Genomic DNA, 27,953 nt, shown 5'->3' on the forward strand with positions numbered 1-27,953 from the left:
TTCAAAGTTTTTATATTGGACGCAAGCTATGAAGATGGATACTCTTGAAGGTCCTTCGTAAGTCTAACAAGTGACTAATATCTCACAATCCGTATCAGGGACTAACTGTTTAGTAATTAATAAAATTGATTCCGTTCAAATTCCTCTTGCTTGGATGGGTATAAACCTATTATACATTGGACTGACTGTTGAAAGGCCGTATCTCTTGTCCTTTATCTCGTGGACGGACACATACGCTCGAGTCTTTTTTTTTTATTTCTATCTTCATATATCGAGCTTGCGTTCGCAGGTTCGAGTAGTGATCAAGACGGTATGATGTGTCGATACACAGATACGGACAGCGGACTGGGCAGAGCTACACCTCCTAGGAGAGCACCGAGTCCGGGCATGGGTAGCATGAGGCATCTTCCGTCGCCATCAGGACCTGGTTCTTTACCTCCCGGTTTGATGACCAAGAGACGCGTGTTCGATGATGGTAGCAGCGATATCAGTAGTACACCAAGTTCGATGATGGACTATAATGGTGAGGATTTTAAGAAATTTAGTTACAAAATTTCATTTATTTATTACTCAGGTACAAATGTAAGAATCCATAATTTATAAGTTTAAATTTGTTGCCATCTTTATGAAGAAATGTTCTTTTTTTTAGGAGATGTGGAATACACTTAAATTCTCCACGTGGAAAATTTTGTTAAATTAACTTGTTAAGCAAGCAATTACTCACTAATGAAATTTATATTGAGTGAACTTTATGAGATTGGTTTCTTTTTGTCAATAGGTCCGAGATTGTATAAACAACCAACCACCAAGTCAAATCGTGGCATTATGCTAAACGCTGTGGAGTATTGTGTATTTCCGGGAACGGTAAATAAGGAAGCGAAGAGAAGAGTTTTGGACGAAATTGCAAGATCAGAAAGCAAGCATTTTCTTATCTTATTTCGAGATGCTGGCTGTCAATTCCGGGCTCTCTACTCATACTGCCCAGATAGAGAAGAAGTTTCAAAGTTATATGGTACCGGACCGAAACAAGTCATGGATAAAATGTTCGACAAATTTTTCAAGTAAGTTTGTCATCATAGATTTTTATTTTTAGATTCTTATTGTAGATTATTCTTATTGTACTTCTATGATCTCATTCTACATTGCAATACCATGTTATTAAGCAAGGACATTGAAAAATGTGAAAATCTTTTTCTCGTATGTACCATTTGCATAATCACGTGGATTGAATATATATACTATGTAACTCTTGTGAGCACGATAATGTATATAATAAATTTATAATATAATTCTTTGCTTTTAGATACAATTCAGGAGCAAAATGCTTTTCTCAAGTACACACAAAGCATCTGACTGTGACCATAGATGCCTTTACGATACACAACAGCCTTTGGCAAGGTAAAAAGGTGAATTTGCCGAACAAGAAAGACATGCCTCTCGTCATATAGTTTTACACATGTGTCACATTTTATGCTACTATGCCCTCTGTTGTTCATAGTTACTATTTTAATACAGGCCCATATTAAATTAATGCAAACGTTGCGTTTTTAGTCAATTTTATAAAGACAAATGATTGATGCTGACTAACAGCAAGGGTGTGCAATCATTTCTAGCATTTTCTACGATCGCACACCATATTGAACGGCGCAATGTTACCACGTATGTTTCGTTTTTTGTAATTTGTTGTATCTTTTCCTTTTATATTTTTCTTTTGTTTTATTTCTTGTTTTGTTTTGTTTTTAAGTTAACGTTGGCATCAATCACTGTGTCATAAGTTTATCAATATCTAATTAATAGGAATGGTTTGTTGTCAGTATATAATATCTTTGCGGACTAACTTCTGACGTGTAATCGCCTTGTAATCATGTAAGCTATTGTGTTGTAAATGAAAGTTGTGACTGATTGATAAAAGGTATTAATTAATTTTTCTTATAAAATTGTTTCTTCTTTTTTGCTAAAAGAGAGGCAGGGCTTTCACAAGTGTCGAACGAACATTTCGTCTTTATATTACATAAAGTAATTCGCACATATTTCTCTTACGCGTAAATTAAAACTGTTCTTAATTATTATTATTATTATTATTATTATAATTATTATCATTATCGTAGTACCATTAACTTTTATAAATTACTAAACGTAAATAGAGGATCATTAATTTGAATATATTTTTGACAGAATCTAGGAAAAGATTCGAATTCTTCAATGTGATTTTTGTATTTGATTAATTTCTATTTAACAAAACCAAAACAATATTAATGAGAATAAAATGATTGTTTTGCATGAAAATTTCATTTGTAGAAGTCTCTTCGATATTTTTTCCAAATGATTTTAAACTTCAATATTGTTGCGTACGATTCGTTGTAACTGTCTTAAAACGTTTTTGTGTTTAATGTATATCATCGTCAAAGGTGAATTAATGATTCCTCGTTGACCATGAGATTTTCGCAGCCGTTAACGGTTGCAGCAGCGTACGTAGATAATGTAATTCGTTTGCTGAAAAGTGTTGAAAAATACCAGCTCACGGACAAACGAAAAAGGTAAAAAATAATAATAATGTGGATTTGTAAATATATAAGTTGATTCTGATTAGTGAAAGAAAATACCAAATCAGCCTTAAGATCGATCTGAATGTAATTGATGTTGTGCGAGGATGTTTTTCCTTTACAGTATAGGTACCATCGAATATAATTTATATAATGCCTCGTTGATTTGAATATCTTGAAGCGAGTTTTGTGAAGTGTGTATCGGTGTAAGATTAGAAACTTGCAAGGATTTGAGAAGGAAGAGAGAATGAGACCGTACCAAACAGTACCAAAAGTTCGTTTCTTGAGTGAACAGTAATAATTTTGGTAACTGATAGGAAGTGTCTGGATATTGAAAACGGCCACGAACTGGTGAAATCTTTGATTGAATTGCTATTTTTCTTTCCTGCGCGCAATACATACTTATTCTTTACGATGTATCGAACAGTTTAAAATCTTATGATAGTTTCGATCATTGTAAGAGGAAAGCAGAAGATGGTTTGGAATATAGAATAACAATAATTTAGCTAAAACAACAAAAATTTTGTTTATATTTAAAGTTATCTTTACTTTAATTAATTTATTTGAATGTGTCCTAGGCCTAAATAATTCTAATTCAGTGTCCATAGTCTGCGTTCCTCGTAATTGAGAAAAGAGACCCTGGAAAGAGAGTGTTAATGATTTATTTATAAATGTCTTAGTATATTGTTGAAAATTTTAATCAAACGGACTAATGTTTAACCCGTGTTCATAAGTTGGGTAATTACCCTCGTGAATTTTGTAAACAGTATATGGTTCTTATTTTTTCGGATGATAATCGTTCTCTTTCTTTCCTTTTTTTATTTTTCTTTCTTTTTTAGTATGTTTCTCATTTCCTAATGGAACGTGTCAGTCCAATTTCAAGCGAAACGAAACATGCGGTTCTTGTATTGTACATGAAGGATAATTAGCATAATAACGTAATAACGAAAGAACTATTTATTTATTGTGCCATAAATTATAACTGTCCGCCGTTCGTGTGGGACTGGCACTGATCTTCCATCTTGACGATTCAATTTTTTTAACGTGTATGCAATCCGTTTTTCGTAATACGCCGATAGGACGAATGAATAGAAACTAGATAGAGATAAAATACAATTTTTGTACAGAAATATGGAGGGTCTATCTGTCGTAGAATTTTGTTCTCGAATTCTTTATTTAAATTATGTTTAGCGTGTATATTATAGCGTTTATCAATTTTTTACTTGTCCAATATTTGTAGAATATATTTTTTAACTTTATGGGTCTGTAAATGGAATTTAAAGCGATAATGTCATAAGAAAAAAGAAGAAAGGATAAAAACAATATTTGGATTGGTTCATTGGAACAATAGACCCCCCTATATTCTGCAATGGCATAGCAGAACACGACCGTATTGATTATTCTTAAGTAATTATGCAACATATCGAATTTCATGTTCTTCACAATTATAATCGCGAAAAATATATTTTTAATTCGCAATGATGCAATATTTGGTTCAATCGTCCCGAGATTATTTTATTCAAGCTCACGTTCGAGGTAGACGATTTGTGTAATGAAGGGACTTGCAAAACAAATTTTACTTCAAATAAGAAAAGAATCCGTCGATCGTAGATATCCAAAGGAGTTCGTTATATTCTATTCTCTTGTATTGTAAATCTATTGCGTGTATCGCCGTAAAAAATGACGAATAGAGAAATTTTTGTGAGCCTCAGTCTCCGAAAACAGTCCGACTTGACAATATTGAACGCGAAAATAAGTAAACGTCGTAAGATGAATTATAAGATTTGAAGACATAAGTCGCGTTGAGAGCTACGATAACAATGTGAACGAACAGTGAATGAAGATTTATGAATAACGATATAATAGTCACTAATCTTAAGAATCAACGGAGGAACACCGGCTTGTGGAGAAGGGATTGAAAATAGTAAGAAAAGCTACAAACAGTAAGAGAAAGTTCGAAAAAAGGATGTGTTACTGTAGGAAGGGAGGATGATTGCTTGTGCTTGATATTTATATTTTTCGAAGCAGAGAAATATTATTAGTGAGCTGTTGGCAATCGGCGTGATAAACAATGAAACGAAAAACACAGAGATAGGAAAAAATGGGATATAAATAATCGCGCTTACTATTAATAAACGATTACTTTTATGTAATAATCCTTCATTTTTATTGTCATAAATGAAAGAAGTGAAAACTGAAAACTTTGTCGATTTATCCATGTCTGTAAATATTATGTTTTTATATACGCATAAATGAATCTACTACTCAATAATATATGTATATTTATTGAGTATGTCAAGTCAAAATTTGGGTCATATTTTACTGTTAGCATCTTGCAGCGAATGTCATCAATAAAATTTAATAACCCACTTTCCAATAGACTTTTATTCTTGAGTCTTCATCTGTGAATATATATCTAATCGAACTAAATGTGTCTTCTTTGTCTTAATTGGTTGTGTAATGTAAATGTATATATAACCTTTGGAGTACAGGAGAGGGTGAATTAAATAACCATACTTTCTCATTGTTATATATTTTATACACAATAGCGAAGGCGTCATTGTTAATTTTTCTGCATATGTATAATATATTACATTTCAACGAATAAGAAAAATACTAGACATAAATATTAAAATATTCTTGTGAAGAACATTTCTCCCTATATATATATTTAATTCATTAAGGGCACTTTATTACAGGGTGTTAAACATGACTTTTCTTCCGCTTCTAATCATCTTAAATATTACAACTCGATACCTTACTACCGTTATAACAGTACAAAATAATCCCATTTCGTTCGTTCTTATGCTTTCCTTTTTAAAAAATATACGATTTCGATCGAGTGCCATCTCATGTTCGATGCTGCGCCCTCGATCGAAATCGCTATTTGCTCTTACATTAACGATAATAAATAGCTTTAAATACTGATGTACAATTGTTTTGTGACTTACAGATGAATTACAATTAAACTATATGGCAGTGATCTTGCTACTTACACGTATGTTATGACATTTGTTTTGCATATCAGGTCTATGATACAATTCGACGCGAATTTGTGCCATAATTTGTTAATGCTTTAAAAATTGTTTCTCAAACTATGTTTTGCAAAATTATCGTGAAATACATATCGTGAAATAAGTTCTAGAAAACGTTTCAATGGCGGATAATCGTTTGAATTTTTATTACGTCATACATTGATCTTTCAATATACTAACGTTAAATTATAAACTAAAATTTTTCATGTCTATAATTAACTTAATTCCAATTTATGTTATAAACTATGATCTTTTCGTTAAGTTAATATTTCATAACTTTTTATTTTCAATCTAAGTTTTGATGTACGTTGTATTCGTTAATATATAGATTTGTATAAAAGTGCGGGAAGATATTCATTTGTTAATTGCATCTTCGAGAGGGGAGTGATATGAATATTATTATTAAAATACTTGTTGTGGAATGGCAATATAAGTATAACGAATTGCTTCTACCTTGTATTATTATTTTGTAAGTATATATGTCACAATTTTTTAAACTATCTTTTAAATACAATATTCATTGGATAGATAATTTATAAATTTTTAAAATAATGTTAATCGATTTATTTTAGTAGAATAGTAAGTAAAATAAATGTATAATTCCTTTTTTGTTAATAATTTCCAAAACAGATGCTTAAATAATAATTAATTAGTGATTCAACATTGATTTATCAAATAGTATACATATAATGCATGTAAATCAAGTTAAATTTTTTTGGTATATGTTGAGAAAGTTGTTTATTTTTTTTTATATATGGTAAAAATTTATTTAAGAAAATTTTAGTTGTATTAGGTAAATGTAAAATCTGTTATGTACAAATTATAAATATTAGCTTATTCTTTTCACATTATATTCATTATATATCATTTTTTCTGAACATACTTTTTATATAAATATATCAGAAAGAGATACATATAAAAGAATAAGGGAGTTTCATTAATATTGTATAAAAATTTGTTATCGTAGAACTTTAAAATAATAAAAACAAGTTTGAGAAACATCAATGTAAACTTCATGCGTTTGCATGCTAGCATCTCTTGGCTTCGTTTAACCTTATGTCTTAATGATTAAAGAATTTCCATCATGATATGGCACTTGATCCCAGTGTGAAATTGTATTGAACACAGTTCATAGAAACCTTTCGAGCATTGTGCGTCCTTTGAACAGTCTTTGGAACAAAATTAAATGACTCAGAGGAGTTCACACATTGTACTGATTATCATTGTACTGGGCAGGAGCTCAAGTGAATATTGTGCAATTCATCCATGTCTGTCCAATCTCGTCTTTCTCCCCCTATCATTACATTTCTTATACATCCGTTGAAATGATCCCTTGTTATTAATGTTCCTTTTGGAGCAGAGGCTGGAGTAAAATTATACGTTATTCATTCATATTTATAAATATAATAGTAAATTGTTTTTATTATATTTTTTAATGTAATATAATTAAATAGAAGGAGGTTGATAAGTATGTCTAACCTGGCAAACCACCAATGTATAGAGGGCCAGAAACTGTAGCATCCATTATATGATAATTGACGTTAGCTGGAAGGCCATACTTCTGATCCAACTCATCGACTTTCAGTGCCAATTCTTCGTCGTTATAAACTGCTTGTATTCTGTGCCATCGATTGTCACAGATCGTGTATGGACTATTGAAACGTTGCTCTACATATAACGGATTGTTATCTCCTAGATCACCCGACATAATCACTTTACCATTATTCAGCTCTAATGATAATGAAGGAGAATTGCCGGGTGCCGTTATAGAAAGCAAAACACCCGACAATTCTGATGTTCTAAATTCCAACTGAAGTTCGAGTACAGCACCTAATTCAAAGTTCCTCTCTGTAAAAGAGAAAAATTTCGTTCATCACTGTGATCTAATTTCATTTTTGTGTGATACACTTTTATAAACCGATAACTTTGATATCTTACTGTATATGGCATATGCTTCATCCTGGAAGTAAGCTCCACTTTCAACATTTGGGAAACACTGTCCCACTTGATAGGCTCTACTCGTAGAACCAACCATATCATACACGTTGCCATTGATTTTTAACCCTCTGATACAACCTTTGAGGGTTTCAAGTTTAACTACGACTTGTTCAGGTATGGGTGTTCCACTTTCAGGCAGGCCTCCAATATACATCATGGAAGCTAGTCCAATTTTTCTTGGCACTTTAATCGTGCGTGGTGTTTGAGAATCCACGAGCAATGTCAACTTCCGCTCGTCATGACTGATCACTACATGATGCCAATTACCGTCATTAAACGGTGTTTTAAACAGTATTTCTTTCTTTTGCTTGCTCTTCACCAAGAGTAAAAGCTGTCCATCTCGTATCACGACCATGAGATAGTGTTTTGGTCTGAGGCCCTATGAATTAAAAGAGATATATTAATTAGTAATATTCTATAGTGTAAGGGCTTATATGGATATTAGGTATGGCTTAAATATATATGGTTTGTAAAAGCTATAAGTAATTTCTACATACTGGAGTAATAAACAGCAGTCCATTTGGATAGTATGTCCTGAAATCAAATTCTATTGCATACTTCTTCTCCCAAAATTTTTTAAAATTTAGATAAAGTTGCGTGTGACTGTTTGGTTTGTCTCCAAATTTGAGGGCACCAGCTTCCAAAGAATAATACGGCACTTTTTGACACCCTTCCGGTTGGGTAGACATTCCCCTTGACAGCGATGCTGATGGTGTATACGTAGGTGGGTCTTTTCCCATGCTTGGTCCGGAACGACCAATTAATGCATGTTCAAAACTAATGGCTTCATCAAAACGAACAATGCTATAAAAAGAAATAATTTAATGAATATTTCTTATTTAGTTTATTAAAATCGCAATCACATATATGCAAATTTTTGAGTTATTATTTTCTAACACTCCTTGCATTTTTGAAAATACAGAATATTGTAAAATTTGTTGTATTTAACTTACTCGTCATTAAATATCGCGTCTTTAATCGTTCCATACAAAGGCGTGGTGGTGGAAATCATGTTGGTATTGTTAATAAGTACTGGTAAACCTCCGAAGAATAGTCCTCCATTTTCTTCGGGAGCTTTAATAGCCGCACTGGTAGGTAATTTACCTGCGCTCTGATAAGCGTCATCTATTCGCAATTCGATATCTTTTCGTCTTTTAATTACTGTTACTGAGTGATATCTCCCGTCATTAAAAGTGTCATTCGATTGTAAAGTGAGCTCCCCTCTTCCAGCATTTAAACGCACTTGCACTTGCCCATTGATTATGCATATGGAATAGTAACTTTTTTTCTAAAAGAATAAATGACATTGTAAGTTAGAAACATGGATCGTGATCTCAATATTTGTTTGGAGAATTTTGACGAATTTCGTTTATTTTATTACCTTTCCAAAACACAATGTGATCATATTTTGTCGCGCAAATATTGTATATGATATTGTATCAGATATGATATTAAATATATAATATTGAAGAATTAAATTAAATGCCTTGCATTACGTTTATTTCATTTAATTTCGATGCAAAAAGTTTTTCATATAGAAGAATAACGATATTATTTTACTTACAATTGAGTCATCGTTCATGTGTCGTATAGGAGGAATACGTTCTTCTTGCCCTTCGAACGTAGAAAGAAGGAGTACAGCGTTTTCCTGCATTGTTCTAAAAGAGAAACTCATTGTGGAGTTTATTTTACGCAGTGTGTATGATACATGTTGTAAATACCCATCTCCATAAAATCCTACGATTCTTAATGGCTGCAAAAATAAAAATTTATTTTTTATTTACGTACAAACTGTTTTACTTAAATTAAAATTTTTTGTCCAGCATTAAAGGGAACAATAAATGTTTTAAAAGTGAGTAATACATTTTCCTCTTATAGGAATTGTTTCTTAATTCCTTAACTATTTAAGTGTTCCCTATTTTTTTACAATACAGAAAATTTACTACAAATAAAATGTATGTATATTTTTTTCATAGAAAAGCTGAACAAAATATCCCACAATATTCTATTTTATGATTAAGGAGATCTCAATGAACCAGTAGGAATTTATTTATTTTTAACATCTAGATAGAAAGTATCCATTTTTCATAATTAAGTTATTTACCTTATTTGCACAGGTAGGCTCAACGCCATGATACTGTTCTGCCATTGGATCATAGCCCTCTTCAACAATGATATTAGACATACAGCCAAAGAAGGAAACTTGAGACGGCAGGATTAGTTTTTCCGCGCGAAAACTTGGTGGAACACCACCGATATAATATTTAGCTTGAATGAAATCAGGGATGTCCTCTTTTTTGGGTTGAGGTGTAGGTGCGCCGATCCTCTTATCGTTTTCTCCTCCTACACTCAAGCTACATTTTTCAACCGTTTTACGTAGCTGATAATATCTAAATGCATCCACTTTTGTCCAGTTTCCGTTGTTATACTTAAAGTTTGAGGACATTTCCATGCTAACATTACCACCGTAACCAATGTGCAGGATCACTTTTCCTTCTCGCAGGAATATCATGATGTGTTGGTTCTGTTGTAGATAAAAATGAAATATAATTATATTTCATTAAAGTAGACGTTTAACATTTATACGCCGATAGATTTGTAAGAAAAACAGGACAATTACAAAAGTACAATAATTGAGTTTGGTAATAACAATGATATAATGAAAGAGACACGATAGAATTTACATTTATTCAAAATAAATGATATGTGAATATCACGTACGTTGTCTGGATTAATTGCTAAAAATAGCAACGCATTCTCGTCGTAAGTTCGGAAACTAATCGATACTCCAAACGAATATTTATTATATGGTCCTGAAGAAACCCTGTTTCTGACCGCATATCCTTCTCCATTGAAACTGTATGCTATATCATCCTTGACATCTTCCACTCTATAACATTAAGATAAATAGTCATTTTCGAATATCTAAAAACTAAATGAAATTTCGAACTTTCTAATAGTTACCCTTCCACACATGCTTCGCAGGCCATATCTGGCGCAGTTGTAATGAAATTCCAAAGACCTATAGGCTTTCCATCTAGAATAACTTGGTGTACACATGCTGGAAGACCATTAGACGCAATAAGCTCGGTTCTTCTACGTTCTGTTATGGGAATTTTTCCTATCCAAACACGATCTGAACTGGTAATATCAAAGCGGCCGTATTCAGAGTCCGTCGAATTCTTTATAGGTGGATGTTCTTTGGTTGTCGACGCTTGTTTTCGTACATATAATTTGCCCAAGTGACGAACCCTGAAAATCATTTCAATTTCCTCATAAAAATTCATTCAATTTCTTGCATGTGATATAGATAATGGATGATAAGTTTTAGTGAGCAGTTAATACATAGACAAAGGTATTATAGATATCAAACAAAGACAAAGATGTTATTTATTATATTACTTAAATAAGGTAGATGAAAAAAGTATCAAAGTGTTAATAATTCAATATAAATGTTATTTTCCTCTAATGAAATGCGCTATTCTAATTTCCTCATTCGGTTTTGAAGTTCTATTGAATTGTTTTACTTTGGGGTGGGAATATAATATAATTTAGAAAATAATTTTATAACAGATATCGTATTATTCGCACTTTTATTATCTTGTGGAATTGAATTTTATTCAAATGCTGTTATAAAAAAATTGCATAAAACTAATTACATGATTTTTCGATATAATATAATTTCTTATAAGAAAAACTTATTAAAAGCTAACGTCAAATGATACATATAATACTTTAAATAACATACCTTTCAGCTTCAATACGATACCAGAATCTATCATCTAGAAGATCGCCACTTTGTATCACTTCAGGGTGTGTAAGAATACCTGTTCCTCCTCCAACATTCCACATAAATCTCACTCTCCTGTCAATGATCTCCAGGGCAAGGAAATCATCCTGTATGAACAAGAGAAACATAGCAAAGGTATTTCACATTTCGTATTTCATAATGTATTTAATTTCGTATTTAACTCGAGCAATATGCTTACATTTATGCTACTTGGCAGATAAAATAGAGGGCCTTCCTTTTTCCCTTTTGGAAGTGCAAAGGTCATGATAATCGTATTCATCGATGATGGCTGTAATGTAGGTGGTCTGTAGGATCGGCTGCATTCTTTTCCTTCTGCTGATTTTAAAGAAACGCGAATCTAAAGAAAAACATTTCATTTAAAAATGTATTTGGTAAAAGTATAAAAAGATAATATATTTCAAAAATTATAATATCATGATTACTCCGTCAGCGGTGTTTCTAGCTTCTGCGATTTTGTCTTTGAGATTCTGTAATTTTGTAGTCAACGTATCGTTCCACTTATCAAATTCATTTTTCCTTTTTACCGCGGCATTTGATAAACTTATTAATTTTGCATCTGCTTTTCTCATGTTACTCAGTGCTTCTGTCACTGAAATAATTTTTTTAGATGATTGTATGATGAAATAAATATAGAAACGTATATACGTAGCATGAAGAAAAATATAACAAATCTTACATTTTTCGCTGGCTAAACTGATTTCGGAATCGCCTTCTCTTTTTAAATCGTACAATTTTGGTTTTAATATATTAGCAATCCCTTCTTTGTAATCTCCAATAAGTTTTTGCGAGGTTTTAATACTTTCTAACACCTTCTCGTTGTCGTTTAATATATTTTTAACATTTTCACGCACTAAAAGCAATATACGGATATTTCAATAGAGATGTTTAATAAACACATATCTTATCGCCAATTCCAAAAAATCAAGATTTAATTCAAGATAAAATTAATTACCAATCAGGGGTTTTAATTAAGAATTTTTAATCACAGCTCAAAAGTAAATAATTTGTTCTAAAAAGTATAGATATAGTATATCAAAATACAAAAATTTTATGATCACAACGATCAGTAAAAAACCTCACATCTTTATTGTGGTTATTGAAGTCATAACTATGTATAAATATTAAAAAAAAAAAAAAATAATGGATCACTGCTAGAAAATGAACTTACATTTCTCACTGTCATCTTGCAATGTTTGCAATTTTATATTGATTTGATTATCTCTAATTCCAGTACTATTGAGAGTATTTTTCAAAATGTTCACAGCTTCCTTTTGCAATTCCAATCCATCACTCGCGTTTTGTACTAACTTTCCATGTCTGTTTGCACTATTTTGCTGTTTGGACGATGCCAGCAATATTTCTTTAGCGCTATCCAAAAGCGATTTTGATTTTGGGCCATCGGGAAATATCTGATAATACGTTATAGTTGTGAAGCTGACTATTTTTTAAATCACTAATGGCTACAAAACGTCCCCTTACCTTATTGTACGTGTCTTCAGAAATATCTTTAGCTGCCGTTGCTGTTATATTTGCAGTTCTTATGTTATCGACGATAATCTTGTATGCTTGACTGGCCTTCAGCGGGCTAGCTGCGATGTTTTTTGTCTCGGAAAACAGACTGCTCGGCAGAAACGCCAAGTTGCACTTTATCAAGTTATCGATCGTCAATTACATAAAGTAAAAGCGTACTACTAAATAACGATTATTAATTCGCAACTGGAACTGTCTTCATATTTCATACGATTTCATTTTGTTTTGTTTTTAATTTAAGTCCCGAGTATTTCCAAGTTCTCGTGCAGAGATATACATTATTTTTATAACACGTATTTCTACCGCGTTATACGCATTTACACTGTGTTACGTATTTGTCAAATATATACAGGACCAGTGCGAAAAAATTTGTCAGTGTTGTTTTAAATATTCAAGTATTTTAATAATCAAGTACGTCGAGATGTTTTAAAAATATAAAACAACGAATTATTATTTTATCCTTCCCTCTCTCTTAAATAATTATCTTTAAATTGTTTAAATATCTTCATAAATACTTTTACAAATACAAATACTTTTTAGTAATAGCAATTAACATTCACAAATACTAATTAAAATTAATATACCATATTTTCATTTTGTTTTTCTTTGACTTGATATATAACGATATTTGCTCGACTATCTAAATATTAATTAACGTGACGATAAAATAATACGAACTAAAAGTATAGGAACAAAACTAAATAATTTTCTCTTACCTGACATACTGATCAACGTAGATCGATAAATTCTTCACATGTGCAATCGCGGGTATCACGTATGTGTCGTTATATTCGTAATTTAATCTATACAGTAGTTCTTCTTTCATACTCAATTTATCAAACCAGTATGTTAATTTGTTTCGCGGTTCCGGAAGGTCCTGTAATTTAATATGTCTTCTTTTGAGATGTTTCTCGAGATACCGATGATATCGTTACTTGTAATTGTAACAAATATTAAAATAATTAATTAAATTTACATTTCCACCAAATCGTCTGTAAGCTAATTTATTGTATTTGTACATACTTGAACATTATTTTGAAAATCGACGATAAAACCACGGGTTTCATTAATCAGCTTTTCCCCCTCCGTAAGAGACGCATTAATTGTGCCCCGTAACATGTCGATCTCGCTACAGTAATTTTTGGCTTCCTGATATGTTTGATTAATATTGTTATATAAACCATCGTATGTGAACAGTGTTTCCATTGTGTTTTCTATGATGTTCCGCATGTCAGTTAGTTTGGTAGAATATTCTTCAGCCATGTTTTGAGCGATTGCTAATGGCCCTGTTGCATCGTACAAGGAGTTTAACCAATCAGTGTATTCTGCGACATCCCTGTAATTTTCAAAAATTTTCAAAAATTATTATATAAATATTGAAACAATGATTTTGATGTAATAAAATTGGATTTTATCGTAATAATAGAATATTTGTTGTGAATGTAATTAAGCTGAAGTAATCAATACGGCATCTATGTGAAAAAGTTGTTAAAAGTACTAACTCGAGAAAACGTTCTATTTCCATTGTCTTCTTTGCTAGGTTTAGTTCTTTTATATTGTTCAAAATCATTTTTGCTGTTTTCAATGCTTTTTTTATTTCTACTCTTTTGTTCTCATTTGTATATTGATTCAACAATGTAATTGTATCTAGAAAAATGAAAAATCTTATTATAGGTATATATAGATTTATATAAAATGAAAAATTTGCATATAAGAATATTTTATTTAAGGCAAGTACCTTCTATATATTTTTGCACATTGTCCGCTTCGATCTTTGCGCTAAATATGTTATTTTCTAAATCACTGGTCTTTGATTTCATAGTATCTGCGCGCAGAGCGCGTTCGTTCGCCTAAAATATTAAAATATTATTAATATTCATATAAAAAATTTACACTCGATTGCGAGTTAATTCTTTTACGAATAAATAATATTCAAGGCTTTAAGAATAAATATTTAATGAGTGTAGTTTGAATAAGTATGAAATTAGAATTAAATACATACAGTTTTGAGCAACATTTCAAGGTATTTCATAAGATTTCTATACTCATGCCAGGGTACATCTTTCATTCTTTGCCTCAATCTATTGCGAAGATTTATTTTATTTAGAAACGTTGTTATGTTGTCGTCAATGTAAGACAAATCTTCCCATGGAGGAGGAATATAACCATTGGCTATATGAGTGGTGTTTTCTGCTAATTCTTGCGAAAGTGCAGCCACAGTGTCGAGCAGTATACCGGTACAATTATCGTTGCACGCTAATGCAAAATAATATCAACGATTTAACAAAAATTTAATTAATTTTAAAATCAAAAAAAAATGTCTACTCAAATATCATACAAAAGAAAAATTTCGATAAATTTAAACGAACAAGGTTTTCGCATTTTTCACTTACACGTGCAAACGTTATTTATATAAACGTGACGATACGCAGTACATTCAGAGCAATCACGACCCGTAGAACCAGCTCTGCACCTACATTGTCCTGTTTCCGTATCACATTCATCGTTCAAACTTCCAGCAGGGTTGCAATTGCACGGTATACATTTGCCACCAGGAAGGTGCGGGAATCCGTAATATCCGAAAGAACAACGTTCGCATTTTCTACCGGTGTAACCTGCGCATATAAAGAATATAAAATAAATTTACCTCCAAAAGTATATCCTCTCTGAATATGAAAAATTAAGCAAACGTCAAAAATAGAGACACAATTGAATTTATTTCAATTTAGAAAGGGCTCATCTCTCTCGCATGGTTCACATCAACAAAAATAATGTTTCTTTGATTCAACGATTGAGTTAGTTTCTGATAAATGTTATCATAGATTTGCAATTAAAATTTGTATAAAGAAATTCTTCTGCGATGCGTTGAAGGTACGTACCAGGTTTGCAAACACAGATTGCTTCCGTATTGGCAAGAACCATGCAAGTATTCGAGAATCTTTTATCTGCTTGTGGGCAAGGACACGGTTTACAGCCAAAGTCTGGATGGCCATAGAAACTGTCTGTGCAAATATCGCATCTTGGTCCTGCGGTATTCTCTCGGCAATTCTGTAGCAAAAATGTTCGGTTTTATTGCAGAGACTTAACGTATAATATGTATATATTGAGATTTCATCTATATTTTGTTAGTTACATTTGTCTAAATCTGAAACAATGACTTTATCTTATTCTTTAATATTTTTTATTATTCTAAATAACATGTCTATTGAAAATTCCATTCAATTATTTTAGTTCATAAAATATAAACTTTGCCTATAAATTATAGAAGGAAGTATAGCATTCATTCTGGTATAAAATATGATAATTTCTGCATATAAGAGACACAGCTGAACGATTTCTTCTTAAAATGCAGTTGGTAGAATTTAAGTCGATTATCTTACCAAGCAATGCCCTGTTTCTATATCGCAAATATCAGATCTTCCATTACACTGGCATGGTATTGCTTCTCCAATAAGGTTGATAACAATGGTTGATGTGACGGTTGTGTTGTTGTACCATCGATAGTGCCCGATACTCGGATCTTGACAGGACGTGCTGTTATATTTCGGGGGGCATTTGCAAATCTCGACACCGGTTGCAAGTTGCGGTATATGCATAGGCGTTAAAACTGCAGCGTCTATAGAAGCTTCGTGCAAGCTAAAATTTAATATAATGATACAATAATTTGACATTTTATAAAGCAAAAATACAGCGAAAGAATTTCACAAATATTTAGTTTTGCAAGTTAAAGAGAATTACGTTAACACAGGTTTAAGAAGAAAGATCTTGTACTAAAGATCGTCGAATAAAGACAATTTTTCGATATTCTAAGAATTTTAAATAAATCTTAAATAATTTATATAAACGAAGAAAAAAAGAAGAAAATAGGAAAAACAAGAAGTTACTTCGACAATAAAGTTTACATACGTCGTTCTTATAAATTCGGCATTATCGGAGGCTTTTACCAGAATGTACTGCAAATTTTGCAAAGCAACCATAAGAACCTCTCTCGTGACTTTATAGTCTGGCCTATTTTGTAATTGCCATAAGGACTCGTGAAATCTAAAAATACGTATCATTTCGTTATCGAAACAAAATAAAAGCAGGGAGTAGTTCATTGTTAGGATATCAAATCAAGATTATGTTAATTACTAATTGGAATTCAATATTACCTGACTTCGTAATGATTGCTATCCGAAGGTACGGGTAAATAGTATTCTAAGACAATTTTACGGTTTCCTTGCAGTTGCACGATCGGGTATTGAAAAGTTGATCTTAAAGGTATTCCACCTTCTGTCGAAGTTGTGAATCTTAAAAATCCTCCGTAGGATACAACCTTAAATTATGAATTACGTTAAGTCATCTTTTAGCGTCGTGTGGCCACTTGTTTACCGTGTAATGTAAAGCTCAATGAAATGTTCAAGTGTTTTTCGAGACATTTGAAGTTACCTTATCACCAAGAAAAGATTCGGGTAGCATCCAATAGAGGGGATAATTATAATACAAATGCGATGGTATCGTCACATCACCTCCAGTGTCAGGGATCGTCGAAAGTCCATTGGTCATGTTTAAACCACCGTTAATAGGAGATAAAAACACTCGTGATCTAAATTTAGAAACCTGTATAAATGCAGAAATATCTTAATAATTATTTTTTAATTCCATTCATATTACAGTATTGATAATATTTTAATAACGGCAATAATAACTTTTCTATTTGGAATGTAATTATATCTGAAAGAGAGATCGACGAAAAAGAAATTAATTTGAATTTGATAAATTTCTTCTCGAAATGATATGCATACGTATGTTAAATATTTAGATTTAGACTGCACGAGCATAATATACAAATTTTATTCCTACAAGATTAAGTGACAAAGATTTAGCTGAACAAGAACTCACTTTTACGTAGAAATCATTTTGTGTAATACTACGATGCTTACTATTATATCATTGATGGTGTCATTGACGTAAAGAGTTCGTGGTCGTGTCAATCTCCTCTGTCCCCAACTAAGGCCAGCTTGTTGACAAGAGGTCGTTCTTCCGAAACAAAAACATTCGGTGCAACCTTTCGGATTGTCCAGTGCTAAACCGAACGTACCTTCTTTACATTGATTACACTGTCTTCCGACCACGTATTCCTAAATAACAAACGTACAATTTTTGCGTAACGTAAGAAACTGACCGAATATATTTCCACAAAGAACTATATGCTTCAATTGTATTAAAAATTCAAAGATTAATTTCCTAAATTTTTGGCGAATCATCTACAATATCTCGTAAGTCATAATTAGAATTTAGATATTTTAAAAATTGCACTTAAAGATGCGTTAAACTTGATACCTTGCAAGGACACTGCCCTTCATCATTGCAATCGCACGTTTCATCGTCACATTGCAAAGTACCCGCCACGTTGCAGCTGCAAGGTCGACACCTAGGATAACCATAGTATCCTTTCGCGCATTTCTCACACCTAAGACCATCGTAGCCGATTCTACAAGGACATTGCCCTTGATGGTCGCACTGAGGTTTCATGGAACCAAGGGTGCACGCACAGGGCCTGCAACCAACTCCTGGGACCAAGTCCCAGGAACCTGATCTGCATCTGTCGCAATGTTCACCGAAGGTCAAGGTTGGACACACACAGCGACCTGTGTCAGGATCACAAACGTGACCTGGTCGCACACACGAATCGCAAACTAAAAATAAAAAGTTTATGGAAATTATATCAAAATGTGTGAAGGATGTGATGGCATTTACATACTGATTAATTAAATCCAATTATATCAAATTTCCTATTATTTAGTAGCATTTCCATATGACTATACAAATTTCATACTTTTCCTTCATTTTCATTTCTTCGTTTCCTCATTTTGTTTGTATATTGAAACGTATAAAATCATTTATATATATTGAAATATTTAGCATCGTATTATAAAATGATACCTTGACATCCGTTTGATGAATATCCATAATATCCAGGCAGACAAACATCGCAACGTGTGCCACCCACTCCTGGTTTACAGTAGCATTGTCCAATACTATCGTGACAGGAAGAATTATACGCTCCTATAGGATCGCAACCACAAGGAGCGCATCCTGCTCCCGTTGGCAAACCCCAGAAACCAATCTTAACAAGATGAGAAAATAGAAAAGACTGATTGCAAATAATAAACTTCATTACGTTCAATAAGATTCTAGTAACGACTATATATCATTCGAATGTGTTAATTGGTTAGTGAAATAATAGTTGCAACAATTCTATAGTAATTCTGACGTATTAAATGTCAGAAAGCTATGTCTCTAGAGTTTCGTACACATGTTTTTCGTATAATACGCAAATAGAATTTAATGGTCTTAAGTTGAGAGACGAGTAGCGATTCAAACGATTCTTAACATATTCGTGGAATATAAAATCGTTTTATCTATTTTTATCAATCGTATCAATTTTTATCTATTGCGAGGAAATGGGAGTGAAAGCAATTTTAAGAGGTGGAACGAGACACATAAATTTCTACTTATGTTTATTGCGATCTACTCACCATACATTGATCGCATTGTCTGCCAGTCACATGGGGCTTGCATTGGCATTGTCCTGTTACAATGTCGCACGCAGTGTTTATCGAACCAATGGGATTACATCGACACCCTGGAAATAGTTAAGAAGATTCATACAATAGAAGATATTCATAGAATATTTAGAAAATGTTTCGATGTACATATTCTACGATTTATGTTTAATATTAAATTTTATGAATTAGAAAAATTTGAAATTAAAATGAACATCGATCTTGAACGTAAGTTTTATTCACGATAGTATTGAAGTAATGCAACGTTATTAAGCTGCTAACACGTTCGTTGTCGATTGAATTCTTAACATCTGCAAAATATTATCTCATGGAAGCTTTACACACTGTACTTGTGGATTGTTGTAAAACTTTCGTTTCAAAATTTCATGATCTCTAATTTGTGTTTCATACGAATCGATGTCACATGCAGATCGCAAAAGTAGACACCAATTCGGATTCAAGAAGCTCGCAGTAAATGCGTTAATTTAATATTTGCATTTTGTATAATTTCATGTTCAATGACTGCTTTCTACTTTCTGCAATTTCTTTCCTTTTTTCTTTTTATTCATCTTCCATTTGCTAAATTTAACAAAGAGTCGCGAAAAAGTAATTTATAGTCTTTTCACTTGAACGACTTCTCTTCAATGTTTAGATGAAAACTGTACGTCAAAGTATAAAATAGAATAATAACTCTTTCATTAACTCTGTTCCACATTGATAATTCACATTTCATTCTCAACCTGTGAGATCACGCCAAGAGAAATATGTCTTCCATTCATTTCACAGGTAACAATATACATACAGATCTATACATATCGTGATCAGCATCTATTCAGTCTGGATCCTAGTCATGCATGACTAGTGTTTGCTGATGCGCGATCGATCGCATTTCGCAATTAGCAATGCCACCACGACGAATGTTGTATTGTATTCAAACGATTTAAGCCCTGGTTGGCACTTTCACGGCTGCTGTCTCGTGACGAAAAAGAAGAAAGGCCATTCAACGAGGAATTTTTGCGACGCAGTCATAAATCGTGAGCAGGTACTGCAGATTTAAATTCAATTTGGTCACCAGTGTCAGACGGTGAAATAATACTTGTAACTTGTAATCGGTCTAGTCAGAGGCGAGATAGTCGACGGGATCACTGCAACAACGTTAAACAGATATTTGTTTCCATATTCTGTTTCTCCCTACTTTTTAATTTCCTCCTTTAATATTTCATATTGTTTTTCACGATTTTGAACGTGACTAATATCTGTCGCGTAAAGTATAAAATATAAGAATATTAAAAATATGATTACCAGCACCTGTGGTAGTCTGAAAGGCTTACGGTACGTGTGTGGCAAGTTTGATCTATCAACTCATCTATCCATGTTCGAAACACGATTCGCTAATGATTCTGAACTTCTCACATTTAACAGTAAAATTTTCTTTTATTCTTACACCGACAAACAGCCAATAACTACCTATTCACTTCGCTTATAACGCAAAAATAAAGAAGTATATTCGAGTTACATATTTCTATAAAACATGATTTAGAAATCACTCGAGTAATAATTTCATTGGCGTGTCGCTTGCAACAGGCTTTCGCAATTTTACCTATCGGTCAACGAAGAGATACACTTCCAGAGAAGTCTTAATCATCTTCTCGCAAAAAGAGGAAAGAAAAAAATAAAGAAATAAAAAGGAAGGACTCGTAGCTAGGAATACCAGTAGACAAGTGACATATGATTAATTCAAGCAGCCATGACGCGACGTCCAGTTTAGCTTCGGACCGCGTAACCGTGGCTAAAGCATAAATAATGATCTCGTGTCTTTAATCCCACACGGTATTCAGCTTGGCATGGCGGTTGTAAATAAATAAATAACCGCACTCGTTACAAAGCTGAAGCATCAGCTGTATACTGATGGTAACGCCGCCTTAATTGTAACTGATATCGATCATCCTTTAAATTGATAACCCTATGTATGTTTTCTTTATTGCATCAACAGTTCAAGTGCGATTCTCTTTTGTTCGTTACGCTAACGAAGGCCATCGACGATCCACCGAGCAAGAGGATAAGGTCAATTGATTATTCGTGATTGATTTATCGAGGTATTCAATAAGCTTCGGGTGGAATTGTAATGTGATTATAGTAAGGGAAAAATAGGATGTACAAGGAAATAGAATCAGCAAGTGGAGGCTGTGGTTTTTGTAAGGAATTGCCGGTTGCGAGATAGAATCTTAGTCATTGCATACATTAGAATCGTCTGATGTGTAATCTCGAGGCAATACAGTGTTGGACTGATAAGTTCTATGGTAGCTATTTTGCAAAGCATCATTAATCACTGCGATCACTTCCTATTTCAGACTTTGAATTCATGTAAAGTCTGATTTATTCGCTGGATAAATAGTAGGTATTTAATTTCGTCTCACTGTGCAATTTCACACAGATCGCTATAAAAATAATCAATGACAATTCTATATTTCAAGCAATAAGCTTGAAATTATTTTTCTGAAAAAGTTCCCTTTTTCCAGCTGTGCCACTCCTCTAGCGGATTGACGACAAGAAACGCAATCGTAATGATTTTCTTATTTATGCGAAAAATTAGATTATCGGCTTGCTTTATAACTAATTGATTCGAACGAACGAGATCCAATTGGACTATACAAACTCGTTCTATTTCCAACCAATTCCAGCACTTATCAAAATGTCAATGCGGCAAGACACGCACGTTCCTCGATAGCCTGTTCCCACGAGACACGTGTTTTTCCAGATTACACGAGTCTCTACACGAGATTTCGCTCGTTCTTCACGACGTACTCAAACATCGTTCTACGCAGTCGGAACGAGCGCTCAAAGGTCGCACGAAGATACGAGCCTCTGTAAAAGCGTAAATCTGCCGGATCTAGAGGTTTCCCGTTCCCCTTTGACTGATTCGTCGAGGACGGGACGCTTTAAATTGCAGGTGAAACCTTCCTGAATACCATTAGCTCGTCTGCAGTCGAGAAACCGCGATATATCTCACGATGACAACGAGCCTAGTTAAGATCATACCCATGTACGCTCTTTTGTACATCTTCCTTCATACTGCCTTGTGTTAGGATAATATTGCTGATATAATACAAAACGTGATACAATAGGATCTCGATTATCCCAATTAATAAATTTTCGAATAACCGAGCGATTAATATTCCTCGATCATTTTCTTCTTCGTCTTCCGATCCCTTCCGTCTCAATCTTCTTGAACTGACAAATTTCAAACATTGTTCAAACTGGTAGTTTCGCAGAATTGCTTTCCTGTATTGATCGCTATTCACAGAAATAGCTAGATATCCGTTACATCTCCGGTTTGGCAACGAATAGTTGCAGTTTGGAGACAAATTTTTGGAATAACGCCACTCGAAGGTAAGAAACCGTACCGAGTTGCGATACGTTTTCTCGTTGTAAATCAAGAGATATACAAATTTTCGCTTTCTCCCTCATTCTATTCGTCGTTATTAATATTTCTCTGGAACCTGAAAAGAGAATTGTCAAAACGCAGAACCTCTACTACGAACGTTCTCTTAATATGAAACGAACCTCGATTTTCGAATTGCAACGAGTGCTCCATACTTTGCAAATTGGGACACGTTGAGACTATCAAAGAGATGAGGCCTGCAGGAACAACCGAACCAGCTGCTCGAGTTCAGGTATTCGAGGCAGCGGGAAAGAGTATGGAATTTTATCGAGTTTGGCTAAAAGTGCATGATTTCTGCATCCCGTGTACAGGTCTGCTTCACGCGTATAAATAAATGCATGCGTGTCTAAGGTGCGCCGTGCATCGAGCTATCAAAGCGACTGTTTGTATGTTCCGCGAATTTATCTTTGCCGACAGCTCATTATCCAACAACGATAAACAGTCTCGAGAGGAGAAGGAATTACGAAATTCGCGCAGATGCTGCGGACTTCCTTTTCGGCTGTTTACTCGTTGTCTACGTTGCCTACCTGATTGTCTTTCTTCTCCCTCATTTTGCAATAGTTTCATCCATTTTGTACGTCTACTTTAATTTTAATACGATTTATATCGAAAGAGAGAAAGAGAGACATAATTTATCAATATTGGAATTTAAAGGAAATAATTCAAAATGAAAACAAAATTGCGAAGCTCGATCATCGCGAACAAATAAATTCGCAATTCTGCTTTCTGCATTCGTTTCTGTATCTCTCGAATGCAGGATGTATCGCAGTTAATTTATTGACTCTTTGATATGAATTTTTCAGCTCTGTTGAAGTAATTTTTCCGTGCAATGCGTAAATTTCTACTTCTGTTATCGATACTTCCTTTTCCGGTCACGTAATTCCTTAGTTACATGCGAATATATCTAGTTTACATGCGAATATCAAATAAGAGAAACAACCTTGTGGTTAACTTATCTAGTCAGTAAGCTGGATGCATGAAACATATCTATCAATAGAAGAAAAAAGGAGGACGTGCTGTTTTTTTCAATGTCCTAAAAATAACGTTCGATAATATGCGACTCGTATATTTATTTCTAGCGTAGTAAATTACTTTAACAATAAACTATATCCCGTTATCGCAATACACATTTAAATAATATCTTTTCTGAAAATAAAGTAAATTCAATGGTAATATATAATTCAATTTTATATCAAGAATAGATTAAACTGTATTTTAGTATTTCGCATTAAAAAAATAGGCTAACCCATGGTTATGTAATGACCTATAAAGATATGAAATTCAATGAAAAAGAACAGATACGCGTACGTATTTTCCATATCCTCCGATAAAGAATATCCGTTTGTAGACGATATATTTTTCACATTCCACATTCCCAGCCTAATAACTATGCCATATTCTCGCAAGACTCCACTCGTGTAAATCAATAATAGAATCGCAAGGATCCAAAGACAGAAAAATCACAAAGTTATCGAGTCGCATTAAAATCAGATACAGTGGACGCACCGTGCAATTTACATGCTCGAGAGTTCTCCGCGTTCTGCTTTCTTCCTTCGTTCTACCCTTTCCCACTCGTGCTTTCCTCGCAGACACTTCTTTGCTTTTTATTGACCCCGCTTCTTCTTCCTCTGCCCACGTAGCCGCGTCGGTCCATATATAAGTGCCAAACGTTCGACGCGATACACCCGTTCATGGTGCGCCTTTATTACCACGTGTACACCGTTGTACGAGCAGTTTGCACGTGTGCGATGCTCGTTTTTCATTCATCCTTGCACGGCACCAAATGGCAGAAACGCGCAGGTGGTCTCCCGTTGTTCCGCGCCGGTTCGCCAGGTTGCAGCAAATCCGCGTCGAAGAATGATTTCGCTTTACAACCGATAGGTACTAACCGACCGCTCCAATCGATTTTCTTTTACGCAAAGCAATAGAAAGATTGTTAATTATTTACAATTAGGTTCGCTAATTCTGTTGCGCACACGGGTAGATTTTATTTGTAACTGAAACACGATATAGGATAATTGTAGCTGCTTAATACGAAACGACGTCTATCGATAACAGTGTAAAATATTTCGTTAAAAGCAGAAGACGAGCATATTCGTACAAATGCGAGGAGCTTCGCTTGGAAATTTGTCGTTGAATACAGACAATTGTTTGAAAGCGTATGAAAGCTTTTCATTAGTTAACAATTATTACTTTTCCATCATCTATCGTCAAACATATTTGCTTTCGAGCGTAGAAAAGAAATTTATGGAGAAATAAATTAAATTTATTTTCTTCTTGCTTTAATTATTATTTTTCTGTCGAAATACCCGATATTGAACACGTTGAGTGTACGTAATGCGAAACGTGTCAATGATGCTGCTACTGATGACGACGATACAGAATTCTATTTATTTCATGGCGACAATTGCGAACGGGGGCAGTAACAGTGGAAAATAAGGCGCAATTCTTTTATGTGCACTGCTGTTTTAAATCTTGGTTCGGACGTAAAGAGGAAGTTTTGTAACCCCATAGCAGAGACAGTAAACTGCTGCTATAACTATTTGAAATAACCCATCTCGTATCGTTGTTTTCAATAGATACTATTATCTGGAAATGCATGCTCATAAATATAAATCACCCGCTATATGTGCTATACGAAACACTTTGATATTTCATTGATACTATTACAAGTAGACGGCAGATTTTCATGTAAATTTATATTTTTGTTAAAATAATCTCGAAAAAGTGAAACCTAGGCAGAGGTTCGTTTCGTCTACTACATAGTCTAACAGATACCATATTTTGGATATTTTATGTATATACATGTTTAGTAGATTTTGCCTGTCGGCTGTAAAATTGAGATTGATTTACGTAGATAATTTTCCATACACACTCTCATTCAACCTCAATACGCACTAGATTGAATATTTCATATATTTCTGCATATCGTACGAATTCCGTGCATCTTTGCATCTTGGAATTTTGTGCAAACGCATAGAAATCCGCAGTGTAGTTATGAGACTCGCCTATCGCGATAACACCGTCCAAATTTGAAACGAATCAGAAAATGTATGTGGGAATTACAAGATAAATTCAATAGATATTGTATATATATTAAATATAAAGTATAACATTCTACATGTTATACTTTTCACAAGAAACCACCTCCAGCTCGCCTTGTACGTATTATTCAAAACTAAATAAAAAGGAAAAATGGGAAATTCCACGATGTTTAAACTAATTACGAACGTGTAAAATTCCTAAGGATAAAATTGTCGATTTAATTCAACTGAGGATGTGGTATGTTCGAAGAATAATCTGACTCGCGAAACTCGGGACGTCGTAAAACAAAAATAGAGCAACATACCCTCCGTGGGTTTCAACGCTCAATGAAACTCTTTACCACCACTTGGATAACGTTCACGGTTGGATCACGTTATCGTGCCCCCGGAGAAAGCGAAGGTGTCGTTTTAATTAAATGCACGCCCGGTAGAACTGGGTGTTGTATTCCGCGCGGAAACGCTGTTCGACAGTCGTAACGCTGACAGCGGACAATAAGGCGCGTTGTAGAAGGCGTGTTAGTTGCATCTTGCCTATTGGTTCCCCTATAAAACGAACGTGGGTGGATACGGGCTGTTTGAAGAAAACGTTTGCAACCTTTTGGTTTCTCCCGTGTGCGATGTTAATGGACGGAGGAAAGGTTGATCGTGCTATTTAATGACCAATCTTACTAATTCACACGTTTACCTTATTGACAGATTTATTTTCATTCGAGTTTGCTTTACTGGAGTGTCTATCACTGCGTGTCAGCATTGAATGCCGCGCATAGAAAGGCATATATAAGATTTTACTTTCAGATCAATTTCGGAGTGTCTGCAGCATGTCAGCATTAAATACCGCGGATAGAAAGGCATAAATAACATTTTATTCCAATTTTAATTCATTTTTATTCCTCTTCTTTCTTCCTTCGCGCTGGTGTAAAATGTTCTGTTCTAAACAACGGTACAATGTTTTCAAGATCCTAACTGTCTGACAGCAAATTCGATCGACGATTTAAATTCTTTTCGTGAATCTTAGCGAACTTGAAAAAGCTCGTTCAATCGATAAACGAAACGAGAAAATTGATTAGAATGTCGAAATAAATGTATATTGAAATGAATTTTGTGGCAAGATTCGTACATGGAATTTAATTTCGAGAAAGTAAAATCTCGTTTGCGGGTGTTCGGGTCAAATGTTAATCGAAAGCAGCACGAACGAAGGAAAGTTAAAATTGATCGAAATATGCGGTATAATTAAATATAAGTGTCAGTTCGAAAGAATTAGCTGATTTGACTAACTAGATAGTTTCGCTATGAAATGACTCTCTGTTTAGCTATTTCCTCTCGTTAAAAGCCGGTAATGTAACTTTCTTCTCGCGTTGCACGAGTACTACATAAACATAATCCTGTTTACGTAACGTGGGTGCACATTACACACACACATACACAGAGGCAAATACTTTTCTATACAATAAGACTAATGCAATCAACCGTAAAGAAATTATGATTGGCAAGCAGATACGGAAAATTTGTATCGATTAAGATGAAACGATTAGAGTCATCATCAGTTATTGATCTCTATTACAAGGACAGCGTGTCTAGGTGGGCTGGATCGCGTTTCGATTAAGTTACGATCGATCGATCGATCGCCGCGTTGTCCGAAGCGCGACGTGTTACGAACTCGTTTCGCCGGAAGTAATTATGTTTTAATCAATTTTTCTCTAGTTCCATAATATCATTACCGAAGATTACGCGTATTCCATTAATTAGAAGATAATACAAATTCCAGCCAAGAAAACACGAAGGGCTTTGTACCTTTGCAAATGTTCGACGATTATAATGTAGACACCAGTTTTATTATCACATGCTGACTTTTAAAAATCATTTTAATCCCGTTATATCGCAATAACACGATCGTAAAATTATGGCAGTTCCATTTATTCGTAATTTCGTAAATACGTATATTGTTTGAATACAACGATGAATAACAAATATTTGGAAAGTTTGAAAGGAAGACTTCAAACCC

At 33.7% G+C, this 27,953-nt stretch overlaps 2 protein-coding genes across 29 annotated transcripts in view; one reads left to right on the forward strand and one right to left on the reverse strand.

Moving 5' to 3' along the window:
* The window catches only part of LOC122575689 (patronin), an 85,562-nt gene extending 80,818 nt beyond the window's left edge, over window positions 1–4,744 (forward strand). For 16 of the 25 annotated variants that reach the window (XM_043745037.1, XM_043745700.1, XM_043745280.1 and 13 more), the window contains 3 exons: window positions 290–523; window positions 779–1,061; window positions 1,304–4,744. In XM_043745037.1, the coding sequence (XP_043600972.1) occupies window positions 290–523; window positions 779–1,061; window positions 1,304–1,448 (662 nt within the window). In that variant the 3' untranslated portion in view covers window positions 1,449–4,744. The remainder of the gene's footprint in view (window positions 1–289; window positions 524–778; window positions 1,062–1,303) is intronic. The other 9 variants (XM_043745430.1, XM_043746204.1, XM_043746367.1 and 6 more) reach the window with 1 other exon arrangement.
* A 451-nt stretch (window positions 4,745–5,195) lies between these two features.
* The window catches only part of LOC122575367 (laminin subunit alpha-1), a 199,790-nt gene continuing 177,032 nt past the window's right edge, over window positions 5,196–27,953 (reverse strand). For all 4 annotated transcript variants that reach the window (XM_043744395.1, XM_043744306.1, XM_043744489.1 and 1 more), the window contains 30 exons: window positions 19,439–19,545; window positions 18,843–19,026; window positions 18,240–18,595; window positions 17,840–18,037; window positions 17,346–17,516; window positions 17,069–17,232; window positions 16,824–16,958; window positions 16,298–16,553; window positions 15,797–15,965; window positions 15,311–15,532; window positions 14,920–15,173; window positions 14,656–14,767; window positions 14,420–14,564; window positions 13,941–14,253; window positions 13,634–13,794; window positions 12,867–13,005; window positions 12,556–12,796; window positions 12,064–12,237; window positions 11,810–11,976; window positions 11,566–11,724; window positions 11,325–11,473; window positions 10,541–10,828; window positions 10,298–10,466; window positions 9,681–10,100; window positions 9,141–9,329; window positions 8,530–8,864; window positions 8,074–8,380; window positions 7,517–7,955; window positions 7,058–7,426; window positions 5,196–6,941 (listed from right to left, as the gene is read on the reverse strand). In XM_043744395.1, coding sequence (XP_043600330.1) covers window positions 6,799–6,941; window positions 7,058–7,426; window positions 7,517–7,955; window positions 8,074–8,380; window positions 8,530–8,864; window positions 9,141–9,329; window positions 9,681–10,100; window positions 10,298–10,466; window positions 10,541–10,828; window positions 11,325–11,473; window positions 11,566–11,724; window positions 11,810–11,976; window positions 12,064–12,237; window positions 12,556–12,796; window positions 12,867–13,005; window positions 13,634–13,794; window positions 13,941–14,253; window positions 14,420–14,564; window positions 14,656–14,767; window positions 14,920–15,173; window positions 15,311–15,532; window positions 15,797–15,965; window positions 16,298–16,553; window positions 16,824–16,958; window positions 17,069–17,232; window positions 17,346–17,516; window positions 17,840–18,037; window positions 18,240–18,595; window positions 18,843–19,026; window positions 19,439–19,545 — 6,635 coding nt within the window. In that variant the 3' untranslated portion in view covers window positions 5,196–6,798. The remainder of the gene's footprint in view (window positions 6,942–7,057; window positions 7,427–7,516; window positions 7,956–8,073; window positions 8,381–8,529; window positions 8,865–9,140; window positions 9,330–9,680; window positions 10,101–10,297; window positions 10,467–10,540; window positions 10,829–11,324; window positions 11,474–11,565; window positions 11,725–11,809; window positions 11,977–12,063; window positions 12,238–12,555; window positions 12,797–12,866; window positions 13,006–13,633; window positions 13,795–13,940; window positions 14,254–14,419; window positions 14,565–14,655; window positions 14,768–14,919; window positions 15,174–15,310; window positions 15,533–15,796; window positions 15,966–16,297; window positions 16,554–16,823; window positions 16,959–17,068; window positions 17,233–17,345; window positions 17,517–17,839; window positions 18,038–18,239; window positions 18,596–18,842; window positions 19,027–19,438; window positions 19,546–27,953) is intronic.

The sequence above is a fragment of the Bombus pyrosoma genome, linkage group LG1 (assembly GCF_014825855.1).
Source record: "Bombus pyrosoma isolate SC7728 linkage group LG1, ASM1482585v1, whole genome shotgun sequence".
NCBI lineage: Eukaryota > Metazoa > Arthropoda > Insecta > Hymenoptera > Apidae > Bombus > Bombus pyrosoma.